The sequence below is a fragment of the Eumetopias jubatus genome, unplaced genomic scaffold, assembly GCF_037043125.1.
Source record: "Eumetopias jubatus isolate StellerSeaLion01/CBP00866 unplaced genomic scaffold, mEumJub1_p1.0 scaffold_4, whole genome shotgun sequence".
Lineage (NCBI taxonomy): Eukaryota > Metazoa > Chordata > Mammalia > Carnivora > Otariidae > Eumetopias > Eumetopias jubatus.
In genome coordinates this window covers 183,462,563-183,478,292 of record NW_028274810.1, presented here as the reverse complement: position 1 = coordinate 183,478,292, position 15,730 = coordinate 183,462,563, and the positions used below count along the sequence as shown (strand labels likewise).

Genomic DNA, 15,730 nt, shown 5'->3' with positions numbered 1-15,730 from the left:
AATTACATCTCCTGTAAGTCTGTAACTCATATATTTTACGCACTTAAATGGTTTTTCCTCAATCCCACTCCCCCATGCCACAATACAAATTAGTGAGATTTTACTCTATGTTCACCAAGGCCCAGTAGTTTCATAACTACATGGAGAACAAGCCATTTTTTCCCACCTGCTAAAAATCCCCCAAATATACTTCACAGGGAAAATGCCACACACACAAACGCGTGTGCACGCATGCACACACACCATTAAAAAAACACCACAAAACACTTACACGGAATGCTGCAAGAATGATTCTTGTCACTTTCTCTTTGACAGATTCTTGAAGGATATCGGACAGGACAGGAATGATATTATAGCGCCGCAGGTGTTCACACATTTGAGGACTGAATGCCAGGAGCCATATTGAAAAAATCATTTGATACTGGAGTTGAAAGCCACACTTGTTACTCAAAACTCCCATGATGCTGAAAAGGAACACACATTAAGAAAACATTTACTATAACAGTGCAATAAGAAAAAATAATTATTTATTCTCTTTTTGCACTAATGGAACAAGTCTCTCTGAATTATGTCCTCAGTTTCTTTTCTGCCAGAAATAACAAGCAAGGTAGGCCCCTACTTATAGAGGGCCATTTCCAGCACAGCCTCACTTAAGTCTCTCTCCAAAAGTCACAGGACTTCAGCATTCAGCAGCACCTGCTGCAGAGAAGCAATGAGAAAGGAAACACAGACTTGTAATACGGCAGAAGAAATAGTAAGACACACATAAAAAAGCTAAAATCAAAAGGACTTGGTAACACAAATAGATGTACAGCTTGGTGAAGTTAGAAGGTATATTAAGATTTTTGAGTCTGGATAACCAAGAGGATCATTTATACCTTTAAAGATATTTAGGAACCTCAGAGAAAAGGGGATGAATTTGGAAAAAGCCCATCATGAGTCTGAACTGGACACAGCCAATCTTTAACTTTGGGGGTTAAAACCTCAGAAGCTTCTAGGTGAACCTCTCACTTTACTGATCTGGAAACTGGGAAAGCCATATGGAAATGAAAGAGGTTACGTCAAGTAAGAAGACAAAGGAAATTTCCCTGGGGAATGCCTACATGCAAGCAAAAAAGAAGATAAACCACTAAAAAATGACGAGAGACGTTATGGGTAACTCAAAACACAACACAAAGAGTGAACCCTAATGTAAATACGGACCTTAGTTAATAAGAATATATCAATATTGGCTCATCAAGTTAAAGAAATGTACCATACTAATGTAAGATGTTAATATGGGAAAACTATGGGATGACAAGTATATATGGGAATTCTGACTTGTGATTTTTCTGTAAACATAAAACTGCTCTTTAAAAAGTCTATTAATAGAGCTACCCTACAACCCAGCAATTGCTCTACTGGGTATTTACCCCAAAGATACAAATGTAGTGATCCGAAGGGGCACCTGCACCCCAGTGTTTATAGCAGCAATGTCCACAGTAGCTGAACTATGGAAAGAGCCCAGATGTCCAGCAACAGATGAATGAATAAAGAAGATGTGGTGTGTGTATATATAGCGATCAAAAAATGAAATCTTGCCATTTGCAACAACGTGGATGGAACTAGAGGGTATTATGCTATGCAAAATAAGTCAATCAGAGAAAAACGATTACTATATGATCTCACTGAGATGTGGAATTTAAGAAACAAGGCAGAGGATCATAGGGGAAGAAAGGAAAAAATGAAACAACATGAAACCAGAGAGGGATACAAACCATAAGAAACTCTTAATCTTAGAAAACAAACTGAAGGCTGCTGCGGGGGAGGGGGGTGGAGGGATGGGGTAACTGGGTGATGCACATCAGGGAGGGTAGGTGCCATGGTGAGTGCTGTGTATTGTGTAAAACTGATGAATTACAGACCTGTAGCCCCGAAACAAATAATACATTATAGGTTAATAAAACAAATTAATTAATTTTTAGGGGCGCCTGGGTGGCTCAGTCATTAAGCGTCTGCCTTTGGCTCAGGTCATGATCCCAGGGTCCTGGGATCGAGTCCCACATCGGGCTCCCTGTTCCGCGGGAAGCCTGCTTCTCCCTCTCCCACTCCCCCTGCTTGTGTTCCCTCTTTCGTTGTCTCTCTGTCAAATAAATAAAATCTTTAAAAAACAAAAAACAATTTTTAAAAATAATAAAAAGTCTATTAATAAAAATAAGTAAGATTTTTAAATCCAATTTTATAATCTACAACTACTAATTTAGTGGAAGGCTTATATTTGTGCCATTTCTCCATTTTTGTGATTTGTATACAGTTATAAATTTGCTGAACTGCCCTTAATTTTCTCATGCTTGATTTCTCCCTTACCTCTTTTCTACTTGGGGTTGTTATTTAAGACTTGCTTTTATTTAATATTGATGTCAGTGTTTCAAAAACTGTAAAATCAAGTCCTTCTATGCTATTAATACCCTAGTACCTACTTTCCTTTTGCTCTCTGATTGCTCCACTTATTAAGGTAAGCCTTCTGCACTGTTTTGTGATGCTGTGGCTGAGACTTTAAGCTACACTTCTGCTCCGCCAGCCGGCTCTGCCAACAGGAGCGGCTAGAGGTTGACTGCCAAGATGGAGGAAGAAGAGGCTTTGTCCTGTCGGCTTCCTGCCCCTGTGAGTACCACTCCAACAACAGTCCTTCACCTCCACAGCAGCGACTGTACTTTGCCGTGGCAGCGGCTGAATTAAGTCTGCAACGCGCTGGCTGAACAGCCTCCCTGCACATGTTCAGAGAGAGCAGCACCAGCCATCTGGGTCCCTGACCTACAAGGCCCTTCCTCTGAGCTCAGGAACACAAGCCCTGGATTAAATCTCAGCTGAATACACATTCCTTGAAGCATGTAAACGTTCTTAATTCCAATCTCTTACCTTTGCTCCACAACTTCAGGGGAAGCGTCTCCACCTGCTACCTCTCTTGACACTTGAGAGTTTTGTTTTCAGACACCTAGTTAACAGTTCTTTATATTAAATTATCTCTGTTAACAAATCTGTAAATGTCCAGAAGGGTTATACAGAGCGCCGGACCAATACACTATTGCTGAAACCAAGACAAAGATTTCAAAGGAAGCAGCAGTCAACAATGATGAACACTGCAGAGAAATCTCAGAGCGTTCAAAATTTGTCTACAATATATATGAGTCTGTTGAAAAAATAAGGAAGTCTTCTATATCCAAATATTAACTACAAGAAAATTCTAATGAAGCAAAATAAAGTTCCTATTTAACAGAAAAAGGAAGGGTTTCCCCTAGAGGCAGGAACCCTAACTCTGAAGACAGTGGAGCATGAAAACATGCTAAGGGCTTACAAAGGACACAAAGGCCCAAGATAAACCTAAATACAGCAATTTAACATTTATTGAAGATCTATATGGCAGGTACACTGCAAGGCACGGGGCACTTGTGGGGGGCAAATGGTGGGCAAAAACAGACACTGCCCATGTCCTCGAGGAACTCAGAATGCAGCGCAGTGGGAGGGAAGGATTCTCAAAGGAAGTGACCCTTGAGCTGAGACCTAAAGAATGAGTCAGTATTGAGCCCCATTTAGGTGTCTGCTATCCTTCTCAAACTGATGAGTTTAGTGTTATTTTTAATCACTGAAAAAGTTACTGAATGATGCTATAGAATCCTGAGTGCTACCTTTGTTAGCTATTTAATACTTTCCAACTAGATTATAATTTTTTAAAGGAAAAGGACCATACACTTCTTTGTATTCCCTATAATATGCAGTACATTACACAGAGAGCTCAAAAAATACAAATTGTCAAATCCAAAATTAGAAGGCTAAGGTTCATGAGCCAAAATAATTATTTAGTGTTCTATTTTGTTTTTAATTAAGGTTTTAAAAAAATCAAGCCAATGAAGGGCACAGGGAGACAAAACAGCTAATTTACTGGCTGACTGACACACTTCTAGCTAACTGCTACTCTTCAAACCCATGAGCACCTTGCACCTCATCACACAACATCACCCAATAATATAATGTTTTGATGCTTCAAATAAATCTTACCTTTCATTTACGTACTACTTTCATTATATACTACTTTATACTTTCAAAATACTTCAATGCCAATTGAATCTGTGGAGGCAATTATCCCAGAAAAGCTTCCTTTGCTCCAGTATTTAATGAATCAGTGCTATCAGACTTTCTAGTGAAGTCAATATGCAAGACAATGCAAAGTATATTTTTGGTCTTACATAAGTATATAAACATTCAGAAACAGTATTGTATCATTCACATAAAAGGCTTTTTCTTAAGATTTTATTTATTGATTTAGAAAGCGAGAGAGAGAGAGAGAAAGCACAAGCAGGAGGGGAGGGGAAGAGGGAGAAGGAGAGAGAGGATCTCCAACAGACTCCCCGCTCAATCCCAGGACCCTGAGATCACAACCTGAGCTGAAATCAAGAGTCAGACGCTCATCCAACTGAGCCACCTAGGTGTCCCCACATAACAGACTTTTTAACAACAAAAAAATGATATAGCTAAAAATGTTCTGGAGTTTTTAAAATAGCAGTTCTATTCTTTTCAAAAAGGCTATACTTGAGTTTTTTCCTCCTCACATAATTCCTGCTTTTGAGTTGAGGAATACCAAAAAGAAAGAAACAAAGGATATTTTCAATCCTAAACAAAAGAAATGTACACGTTTTGTTTCTTCAAAAATTAAAAGATTAAATGAGTTTTTTGATTGTGATACTATCAACAAGTTAACATACTATACCTTTATTTATACCTGCTCTCAACCTAAAGGTCTCTATTTTTTTATTACTGTTAATCTAATTTAGCAGTCATTAGTATATCGAAACGTATAGGTTGAACACGGAGTATTCTAGACTATATTTGTCCCTGCTTCTTGTTGCTAAATTGAACAGTTAATACTGCTTCATGTCCTCCAAAATACTAAGTGCCAGTAACTAGAAGAGCTGCATTTGGTTAACTTCAGTATACCTTAGGGTCCACTGGACCAAATTTCAGTATTTGCGTTTATTTTTGAGCAATTCTATTTGTAGAAATTGCTGATTCATCACTTTTACTTTCTTTTCCAGATCTTCCAAAAAACAAAAAGGAAATTTTTTTTTGTATGTAACAGAATGAAATTCAACTTATTTTGCAATTACTATACAGGTCTATTGGATCCACTCATAAACCTAAGATATATTATGGGATTTCAGTGATTTTATATTATCCATAATTTGAAGAATTATACCATTTTATTATCTGAGATACTATTTCATCATTATATATTCATTATTCCCAACTATGTTAAAAAAAATTAAAGACTAAAATTATAAGAAAACTGGAGAATGATGAAATCGCCTAGGAAGATGATATAATAATGAAATAAGTAATTATCCTTTCTTATTCTATTGCCCAAAATATTGCATCATTTTTACAAATTTGCATGTCATCTTTGCTTAGGGGCCATGCTATTTTTCTCTGTATTGTTCCATTTTTAGAATATGTGCTGCCAAAGCAAGCATGGTATCATTATTAAAGAAGGTAAAAAGGCTGGAAACACCATCTCTTTAGTCTACCTTTAGATTTCTGTGCAATAAAAAATTAACATCATAGTCAGTCCTGAAACCGCTATTCTTAGAAAAGTCTGCCTACAAAGTGAGCCTTTGGCTGGCTTCTGGGTACCTGAGTGGTAAACAGTTCCCTACACTGATACAAAACTTTCCCTAAATGATAAAGGTGGCTCACTCTTCCTATACTGTATGCTCAAACAATATGCTTCTGTTTATACTGAACACGTGCTGTCCTTCTGGAGTCTGGAATTTTCCTGCATGCTAGGCAAAGGGTGCCTACCTGACAAACTTCCAGTAAAAACCATGGGTGCAGAGTCTCTAGGGGGATGCCTGAGCAGAAAAATCACACAAATGTTGCCACATTTTTGCTGCTGGGGAAAAAGTACGCTGTGTGACGCCCACAGGAGGGATAGAACATAGGAATCCTAACATGGATTCCTCCAGATCTATTGTGTCTCTGAAATAAATCCCAGCCATGAGAATGACTACATGCTGAGTCCCTTGAGTCCTTCCGTTGAGTCTCCTGACACTGTGTTATCACTGAAATTCAAAGAATTCAGAACTTTGTATTTTCCATCCATAATGGCAATTACCTGAGGAAGGCATTTCATAATTATTAGATGAATCAGAAGTTGAAAGCAGAGACAGCATTCTGTTCTCTAACAATGATGATGAAATTGGTCATATAAGTGAAATCTCAAACTCTGAGTCTTCAGATGACTGTATCATAAATGGATTCTGTCAAACTCAAGAATCAATAAGTGAAAATATACCTCTAAGGACAAAAAAAAGGAAATACAGTATTCTCACTTATTTAGCTGTTCAATATGAAAGCCTTCGACACAATATTTTGCAATAAGAACCGGGACCATTCCATTTTGCTAAAAGGACATGTGATAGTTTTCTTTCATCTTTCATGATGTTTGTGCATCAAAATTCACTTACTACAGAAAGATTTACCATGAAAAAATTCTTTTTTTTTTTTATTTGAGAGAGAGGGTGCATGCGAGCAGGGGGAGAGGCAGAGGGAGAGGGAGAGAATCTCAAGCAGACTCCCTGCTGGATACAGAGCCTGACACAGGGCTCAATCTCACGACCCTGAAATAATGACCTGAGCCAAAATCAAGAGTCAGACGCTTAACCAACTGAGCCACCCAGGCGCCCTAACCATGAAAAAATTCTTATTAGGATTTCTAATGGTTGTTTTTCACTATTTCTTTATTCATAATTCTGTTAATTATATGTAAAATGGCCAAATATATGTTTTCTAAAAGGTCCATGCGGCAAATTGTCATGGCTATTTTTCCTGACATACTGAAGGTTAAATAAGTATAAAAAGATTGAAATTTTGCATAAAAAATATAAGACTACTAATTTACTGAGTCAACAGTAATTGAGTATTTCATTACAATTCTACGCAAGTCCTAAGAAGAACCATTTGCAGAAGCAACCCAGCTGAGGCAGTTGCATGCAAATACTGGCTGAGGAGATCCCTCTGGCAGGTGTATCCCTACACTGGAGATGGAGGTATCGGCCCAGCAGAGTCCGATGACACAGTATCAGGAGTCTTCAATCAACTCTTATTGCTCACCAAGAAACCTTCTGTTGACAAACTAGTTTCTGTATAGGTTCTCCAACAGATAAACAATGTCTTCACTAAACAAAGAGAGTATTTGGTTTAAGAGCAGTGACATCTCTCATTATGAATAAGTAAGTTGGGGGCGCCTGGGTGGCTCAGATGGTTAAGCATCTGCCTTCGGCTCAGGTCATGATCCCAGGGTCCTGGGATCGAGTCCCGCATCAGGCTCCCTGCTCCTTGGGAGCCTGCTTCTCCCTCTGCCTCTCTCTCTCTCTGTCTCTCATGAATAAATAAATAAAATCTTTAAAAAAAATGAATAAGTAAGTTGGCTTTTTCGTAGTAAAAAAGAATTCTGTCTGGGAGTGGGGGGGTTGTTTGTTTTAGAAGTACATTTTCTAACCTGAGAGGGCAGCTCCTCTGGACCTGCAAATTAGGACCCCACAGAGAATGGTCTAATTACAAAACATTACAAAGAATGGATCATATTCATTCTTTTAGATAAGATCTTTTCTTGTTTTCTTTAAAGAAGAATTAAAACCTTTTCTTCTGAAACTGTTCCAAAAAACAGAAATGGAAGGAAAACTTCCAAACTTGTTTTATGAGGCCACCATTACCTTGATCCCCAAACCAGACAAAGACCCCATCAAAAAGGAGAATTACAGACCAATATCCTTGATGAACATGGATATAAAAATTCTCACCAAATTCCTACCCAATAGGATCCAACAGTACATTAAAAGGATTATTCACCACGACCAAGTGGGATTTATCCCTGGGCTTCGAGGTTGGTTCAAAATCCACAAATCAATCAATGTGATACAATACATTAATAAACGGAAGAACAAGAATCATATGATGCTCTCAATGGATGCAGAAAAAGCATTTGACAAAGTACAGCATCCTTTCTTGATCAAAACTCTTCGGAGTATAGGGATAGAGGGTACATACCTCTAACACTATCATAAAAGCCATCTACGAAAAACCCACAGCGAACATCATTCTCAATGGGAAAAACTGACAGCTTTCCCCCTAAGGTCAGGAACACGGCAGGGATGTCCACTATCACCACTGCTATTCAACAAAGTATTAGAAGTCCTAGCCACAACAATCAGACAACAAAAAGAAATAAAAGGCATCCAAATCGGCAAAGAAGCTGTCAAACTCTCACTCTTTGCAGATGATATGATACTTCATGTGGAAAATCCAAAAGACTCCACCCCAAAACTGCTAGGACTCATACAGGAATTCAGTAAAGTGGCAGGATATAAAATTAATGCACAGAAATCAGTGCCATTCCTATACACCAACAAGACAGAAGAAAGAGAAATTAAGGAGTCGATCCCATTTACAATTGCACCCAAAATCATAAGATACCTAGGAATAAATCTAACCAAAGAGGCAAAGGATCTGTACCCAGAAAACTATAAAATACTCATGAAAGAAACTGAGGAAGACACAAAGAAATGGAAAAACATTCCATGCTCATGGATTGGAAGAACAAATATTGTGAAAATGTCAATGCTACCTAGAGCAATCTACACATTCAATGCAATCCCTACCAAAATACCACCCACTTTTTTCAAAGAAATGGAACAAATAATCCTAAAATTTGTACGGAATCAGAAAAGACCCCAAATAGCCAGAGGAATGTTGAAAAAGAAAAGCAAAGCTGGTGGCATCACTATTCTGGACTTCAAGCTCTCTTACAAAGCTGTCATCATAAAGACAGTATGGTACTAGCACAAAAACAGACTCATAGATCAATGGAACAGAATAGAGAGCCCAGAAATGGACCCTTAACTCTATGGTCAACTAATCTTCAACAAAGCAAGAAAGAATGTCCAATGGAAAAAAGACAGTCTCTTCAACAAATGGTGTTGGGAAAATTGGACAGCCACATGCAGAAGAATGAAACTGAACCATTTCCTTACACCACACACAAAAATAGACTCCAAATGGTTGAAAGATCTAAGTATAAGACAGGAGTCCATCAAAATCCTAAAGGAGAACACAGGCAGCAAGCTCCTCAACCTTAGTGGCAGCAACTTCTTCCTAGAAACATCGCCAAAGGCAAGGGAAGCAAGGGCAAAAATGAAGTATTGGGACTTCATCAAGATAAAAAGCTTTTGCACAGCAAAAGAAACAGTCAACAAAACCGAAAGACAACCGACAGAACAGGAGAAGATATTTACAAATGACATATCGGATAAAGGGTTAGTATCCCAAATCTATAAAGAACTTATCAAACTCAACACCCAAAGAACAAATGATCCAATCAAGAAATGGGCAGAAGACACGAACAGACATTTTTCCAAAGAAGACATCCAAATGGCCAACAGACACATGAAGAAGTGCTCAACATCGCTTGGCATCAGGGAAATCCAAATCACAACCTCAATGAGATACCACCTCACACCAGTCAGAATGGCTAAAATTAACAAGTCAGGAAACGACAGATGCTGGCGGGGATGCAGAGAAAGGGGACCCCTCCTACACTGTTGGTGGGAATGCAAGCTGGTGCAACCACTCTGGAAAACAGTATGGAGGTTCCTCAAAAAGTTGAAAATAAAGCTAACCTATGGCCCAGCAATTGCACTACTGGGTATTTACCCCAAAGATACAAATGTAGTGATCCAAAGGGGCACCTGCACCCCAATGTTTAGAGCAGCAATGTCCACAACGGCCAAACTACAGAAAGAGCCAAGATGTCCATCAATAAATGAATGGATAAAGAAGATGTGGTGTGTGTGTGTGTACACACACACACACACACAAAATGGAAATATTATGCAGCCATCAAAAGGAATGAAATCTTGCCATTTGCAACGACGTGGATGGAACTGGAAAGTATTATGCTGAGCGAAATAAGTCAACCAGAGAAAGACATGTATCAAATGACCTCACTGATATGAGGAATTCTTAATCTCAGGAAACAAACTGAGGGTTGCTGGAGTGGTGGGGGGTGGGAGGAATGGGGGGACTAAGTGATGGACACTGGGGAAGATATGTGCTATGGTGAGCACTGTGAATTATGTAAGACTGATGAATCACAGACCTGTACCTCTGAAACAAATAATACATTATATGTTAAAAAAAAAGAAGATAGCAGGAAGGGAAAAATGAAGGGGGGGAAATCGGAGGGGGAGACGAACCATGAGACACTATGGACTCAGAAACAAACTGAGGGTTCTAGAAGGGAGGGGTTGGGGGGATGGGTTAGCCTGGTCATGGGTATTAAAGAGGGCATATACTGCATGGAGCACTGGGTGTTATACACAAACAATGAATCATGGAACACTACATCAAAAACTAATGATGTAATGTATGGTGATTAACATAACATGAAAAAAAAAGATCTTTTCTTGTTGATTTTTGTCTACATTTACCACAAGATACTTTTATAATTGTTCTTCTATTCTGAATACCTAGAATTTGTTCTATCAAACATAGACTTTTCGGAGTTCTTAACCTCTTAAGTAGCACAGGCCAAGTGAGGGAGAGGAGAAACATTCCATTTAGTAGTTACTGACTTCCATGAAGGTTAGCATAATCTATTGTTAAACAGACATGAAAAAAAATTTTAGATGATTAAATGTATTAATTTCTTTGAAAATGTCAAGGAGAGATGCTTTCAAATGTTATTCTACATTAAAAGTAAAAGGGCACTCACCAGTTTACCCCATCTGCTTCTACCCAGGCAAAGCGGTACTCATTGACCCGAAGCATCAGCTGCAGACACCCAGCAACACACTGCACATACTGAGAACTCTATGCAAGAAGAAGTATAAGGTTTTAAAATTGGAAACGATTTAAAGACATGAGATCATGCACATACAAAAAGTCTGGATTTTTTTTACTGAGTTTCTTATCATCAGAACATCCAAAAGTCCCTACTATTTTTTCAAAATCAATCTCCATTTTTGTTTTTCTCTCTACCTTTTAGAAATGCAGTTGATTTTCTCTGCCAAATTAAACTTACATAGTTCAAGACTACTTAACACACAGGGAAATCAAGGAACAAAGTAACTATATCTTTGATAATGGCTTGTTAAATGTTATCTTGCAATGTTTCACTTAGTCCTGAAGACAGGCACTATAGATAATACTGCTCTTCGTAACGGCAGAAATATCAAAGAATGACAATAAAATTAAAAAGATAAAACCGTATGCTTTGAGACGAGCCTATATTTAAATGGTCTGAGGTGAGTCACTGAACCTTTCCAATACTCAATTTCTTTGTCCTTAAGAAGGATGATGCCCCCAAGCATACCAAAGGGGTACTGCTAGGATTAAGTAATTCATTTAGCATACAGCTAGCCATTTTGTAGAAATTCAATAAATGGGAATTTAGAAATATATATATATACACCATATAAGGAGTCTAATTAAACATTTGAAAAAGACCTTTGCTCTACAATTTTTAACAACTATCAGTTCAATAGTACCATTCTACGGAAACTGTGCTTGAATCTGGAACGTGAAATAAACAGGAATAATATCCCCAGGAATAATGCAGGCACCTCCATTTTAGCAAAGCTAATAGCAACACCTAACCTGGGTTCTTCTCTAAATATTTGCCATGAGCCTAGCATCTATAAGAACCGAGAGACAAGAGGGTTTCAGGCTCTAGCCTTAAAGAACATGCTAATAAAATAAAATAAAAAGAAGGAAAGAAAGAAAGAAAGAGAGAAAGAGAGAGAATCAAGAATGTTATAAAAATTCACACCTAATATATACGATGCTACTAAGCTCTGTGTTTTAACTCCAAGTTCATTAAAACCTAACACTTCAAGGAAATTCTAGGCATTCAACTACAAAAACACAAAGATATAAGTACATTTGGTGGAATTATCAAAAGTTATCAAGAAAAGGTTATCTTAGATTTTACCTAGAAAGTAGTGAACATAGTTTCCCAAAAGTGCTATTTATCTAGTAATATAATTTGCCTGGAAACTCAAAACAGCAGAAATGACCAAAAAAAAAAAAGTAAATTTTCAGCTCTAAAACAATCTTCCATAATGGAAAAAAAATATGTTATTTCTTCCAATTAAGTCAGCATGTAGTAATCCTTTGTGAAAGACGAATTCCATTTTTCTTGGTTAGAGAGATAGCCTAAGCAAGGTTTCTACATATAATGAATAAAAATGCAACCTAGGGCACTGTCTCCTCTTCCATTTATCATCAATTTCCTCTCAACACAAAAATGTCTTGGTTCACTGGAAGCCTTTCTTTTCTGTGTCCATTCTACTATACTATGTTGAAATACAGGATACGTTTCAAAAATGGATTCTTCACGGTCAGAGAGCTTCCAGATTCACATTCTAAATGTGCTTATTAAAGATCCTGGTTCTAAAACTGCACTCGCACCTATTATACATAATGAAGCAGTCCAAACACCATTCCAGAAATCACTTTCAAAGTATATACTGATGGCAACACTGGCAAATGACTGAATTATTGCCTTCAATTAAACAAAACAGATTATATCACTTTATTATCTTTCACTCACATGTGTCCTATTACTCTCACGTGCAAAAGTACTCAACAATTTTTTTTCTAAATACTCAGTCTTCAATCAAGCCAACAGTCACCATCTCTACTCCCAGAGAAAGGTAATTCAGTACTGCTGGAGAAAATCATACAATCCTGCAAAGCCATCAAGCAATTCTGGTCTGTTCTCTCTGCCACTCCCCAGTCACCCATACTCACCACTACCCTCCTGTCCTACTCTCTTCCCTCACTCGCAGCGGTATGAGCAAATATACATACCACCAGTTAGAGATTCGCCAGCTGCCAACATCTCACCCCCCAAACTGATCTACACTTATGGCCATTCTTGCCTCTCTCTCACTGAGGAGACCAGCAGACTTATTCCTGTCCACACCCTCAGCCCCAGCAAAGTCTATACCCCATTCCTCCCACATGATGTTCCGTCTATCAGACCCCTCTCTACATCCGCAGTCTCTGTTTGATAGGCTTCCTCTCCTCAGCCTCTATATGTATTCAATCCTTTCCCACCTTAAAGCTGTCCCTAAGCCTTGTACCAACCTCTGCATCTTTCTTCCTCCCAATACATGAAGGTTTCTTGAAGGAATTATCACCAAACTTTTACCTCTTTTGTATCTTATCACACCATTAGTATGGCAAATTCTAGGATCACCACTGACTTTAAAATGCCAGTTCCAACAGTTACTTTCACCTGAGAACCAGACCTGTATCTCCAACTACTAACTGAACAGCTCTCCCCTGATTCTCTTCGCCATCTGAATTGACTCACCTGCTGCCTGGTTAACCTAGATCAATTGTTAGATCAATTGTTAGATCAATTGTTAACTCCTCCACCATGAAAGAAAGGCAGCTGTATATAGTATGGTAGTAGTATAGTAGTATATAGTATATAATCATTAGGAACAAAGGTTCTGGAACCAGCCTGCCACACTCAGCCACTTACAAACTATGTGACCCTGAATGAGTTTCCTATCTATAAAATGGGGATAACAGGACAAATCCCATGGAATGTCGGTATAATTTCATCAGTTAACTTATGAAAGAGTTTTCAATGGTACCTGTCATATAATAGTCAACAAACATTTGCTGCTGTAACTACTACTGTATTCTGATTTCTCCAGATGGAATTAATCATTTCCATGTGCCACATATAAATCTCTATTTGTAAATTCCTTTGTATGAGAGTGAGTGTGTGAGTGTGTGTGTGTGTGTGTGTGTGTCTCAGTCATCCCTATTCGACCAGAGAGCAAAAGAGGAGTTTTTTTTTTTTAATTTATTTATTGATTTGACAGAGAGAGACACAGGGAGAGAGGGAACACAAGCAGTGGGAGTGGGAGAGGGAGAAGCAGGCCTCCTGCGGAGCAGGGAGCCCGATGCGGGGCTCGATCCCAGGACCCTGGGACCATGACCTGAGCCAAAGGCAGACGCTTAATGACTGAGCCACCCAGGTGCCCTGCAAAAGAGGAGTCTTTCTTAATCTCAGCATTTAAGCATAGTCCCTGACAAAAGAAAAAAGAAAAAAAAGACAAACAACCCAGCACTTTAAAAATGTTTGTTTGCTAAATGAATAAATATTCATTCCACTTGGATTTATTTTTTATCATGCCATTTGGCTTTATGAGGAAAAAAGTAAAACCTAAAGTTTTAAGATATATTTTGTCCAAGTAAAGTGATTTTTGTTTTCTGCCTAGTAAGATACTATTTAAAAAAAAAAAGGACAAAATATAGAAGCCCCCTTATCCTTTCCCTTAAGCTCATTTCCACTTCCATGAAAATAATATAAAAATGTACTACTATCCTCCACACTGTTCAATGTAAACACAATCTTGATCTTTTCCTGCTGTATATATTTCTCTTTTTTGCTAGATTTCCTCTTATATTAGGTATTCTTGAAATAGCTGTAATTGCTAATAGAAAATCCTGAAATCTCACAAGATTTCAAAGACAAACTGAACAGGAAGTGAATGACAGAGAAATAGTCTATCTTACAGGACAATATCAAAAACTGCCAAACTGATGAAGTAGTATTTGAGGTAATCAAACACTGCTCCTTCCAAACAGAAATGTCACAAGAAAGAATCAAATAAGGAAGAACATCTCTGTGCCTTCCCTTGAAGCTGTATACCGGAGCCTCACCTTTTCCAGCTGACCTCCCCCTGACTCCTATGCTCAGAACTCCGAAGGACATTGCCTATATGATCCAGCTTCTGGGTCCTAGACTTGACAGATAGTATGGAACCTCAATAATATTTGTGTACATGACTTTCATTGACCTTAATTTTATGTGAAATTCTTTGTACGTATTTATGATAAAATATCCAATCAACGGGCACCTGGGTGGCGCAGTCGGTTAAGCATCTGACTCTTATTTGGCTCAGGTCATGATCTCCGGGCTGTGAGATCAAGCCCCATGTCAGGCTCCGTGCTCAGCAGGGAGTCTGCTTGAGATTCTCTCTCCCTCTCCCTCTGCCCCTCCTCCCGCTTTCTCTCTCTAATAAATAAATATTTTAAAATAAATAAAAATAAAAATCTTTTTTAAAAAATAGCCAGTCAATACAGAATGGCATAAAATAAAACCTTTTTATCACCCCTCAGTACCACTAAGATACAATCACTATTAGTAGATTTCTGTGTAAACTGCAGATTCTATACATTATATGTACATCTTTTTTTAAAAAATACAAATAAGATTATACTATAACTTTCATTTGCAATTTTCTTTTTCCATTTAAGAAATCTTATACTCCATTCAGCATTTATTGGGTTGCTTATATTATCTGGTATGCAGAAGGGACTTCACTTTATTTTCAAATATATTTGTAGCTAGAATCCAACCAAAGATGAAGAAGCCCATTTGCCCTTGCAGTTCTAGTAAACTGTTTGACAGCTACAACCCCAGACTGCCTGGACTGTCAGAAACTAGAAAGGGACATAAGGCCTCCATCATTTTAAGTTCTCAACTAGTCCCCAGAAAGGTTCTACAAGTCTGTATTCAATATTCATTCAACAAATGTTTACTGAGTGACTGCTATGTGTAAGACGCTGTTCTTGCACTTGGACACACAACCATGAACAAACAGACCTCAATCTC

At 38.1% G+C, this 15,730-nt stretch overlaps 1 protein-coding gene and 1 non-coding gene across 3 annotated transcripts in view; both read right to left on the bottom strand.

Moving 5' to 3' along the window:
• ATP6V1H (ATPase H+ transporting V1 subunit H) overlaps positions 1 to 15,730 on the bottom strand; it is a 124,061-nt gene that overhangs the window by 72,329 nt on the left and 36,002 nt on the right. For both annotated transcript variants that reach the window (XM_028118978.2, XM_028118977.2), the window contains 2 exons: positions 10,802 to 10,899; positions 272 to 464 (listed from right to left, as the gene is read on the bottom strand). In XM_028118978.2, the coding sequence (XP_027974779.1) occupies positions 272 to 464; positions 10,802 to 10,899 (291 nt within the window). The remainder of the gene's footprint in view (positions 1 to 271; positions 465 to 10,801; positions 10,900 to 15,730) is intronic.
• Positions 5,397 to 5,504, bottom strand: LOC114220945 (U6 spliceosomal RNA). The gene has a single exon (XR_003611657.2). It is a non-coding gene; the product is annotated as a U6 spliceosomal RNA (small nuclear RNA).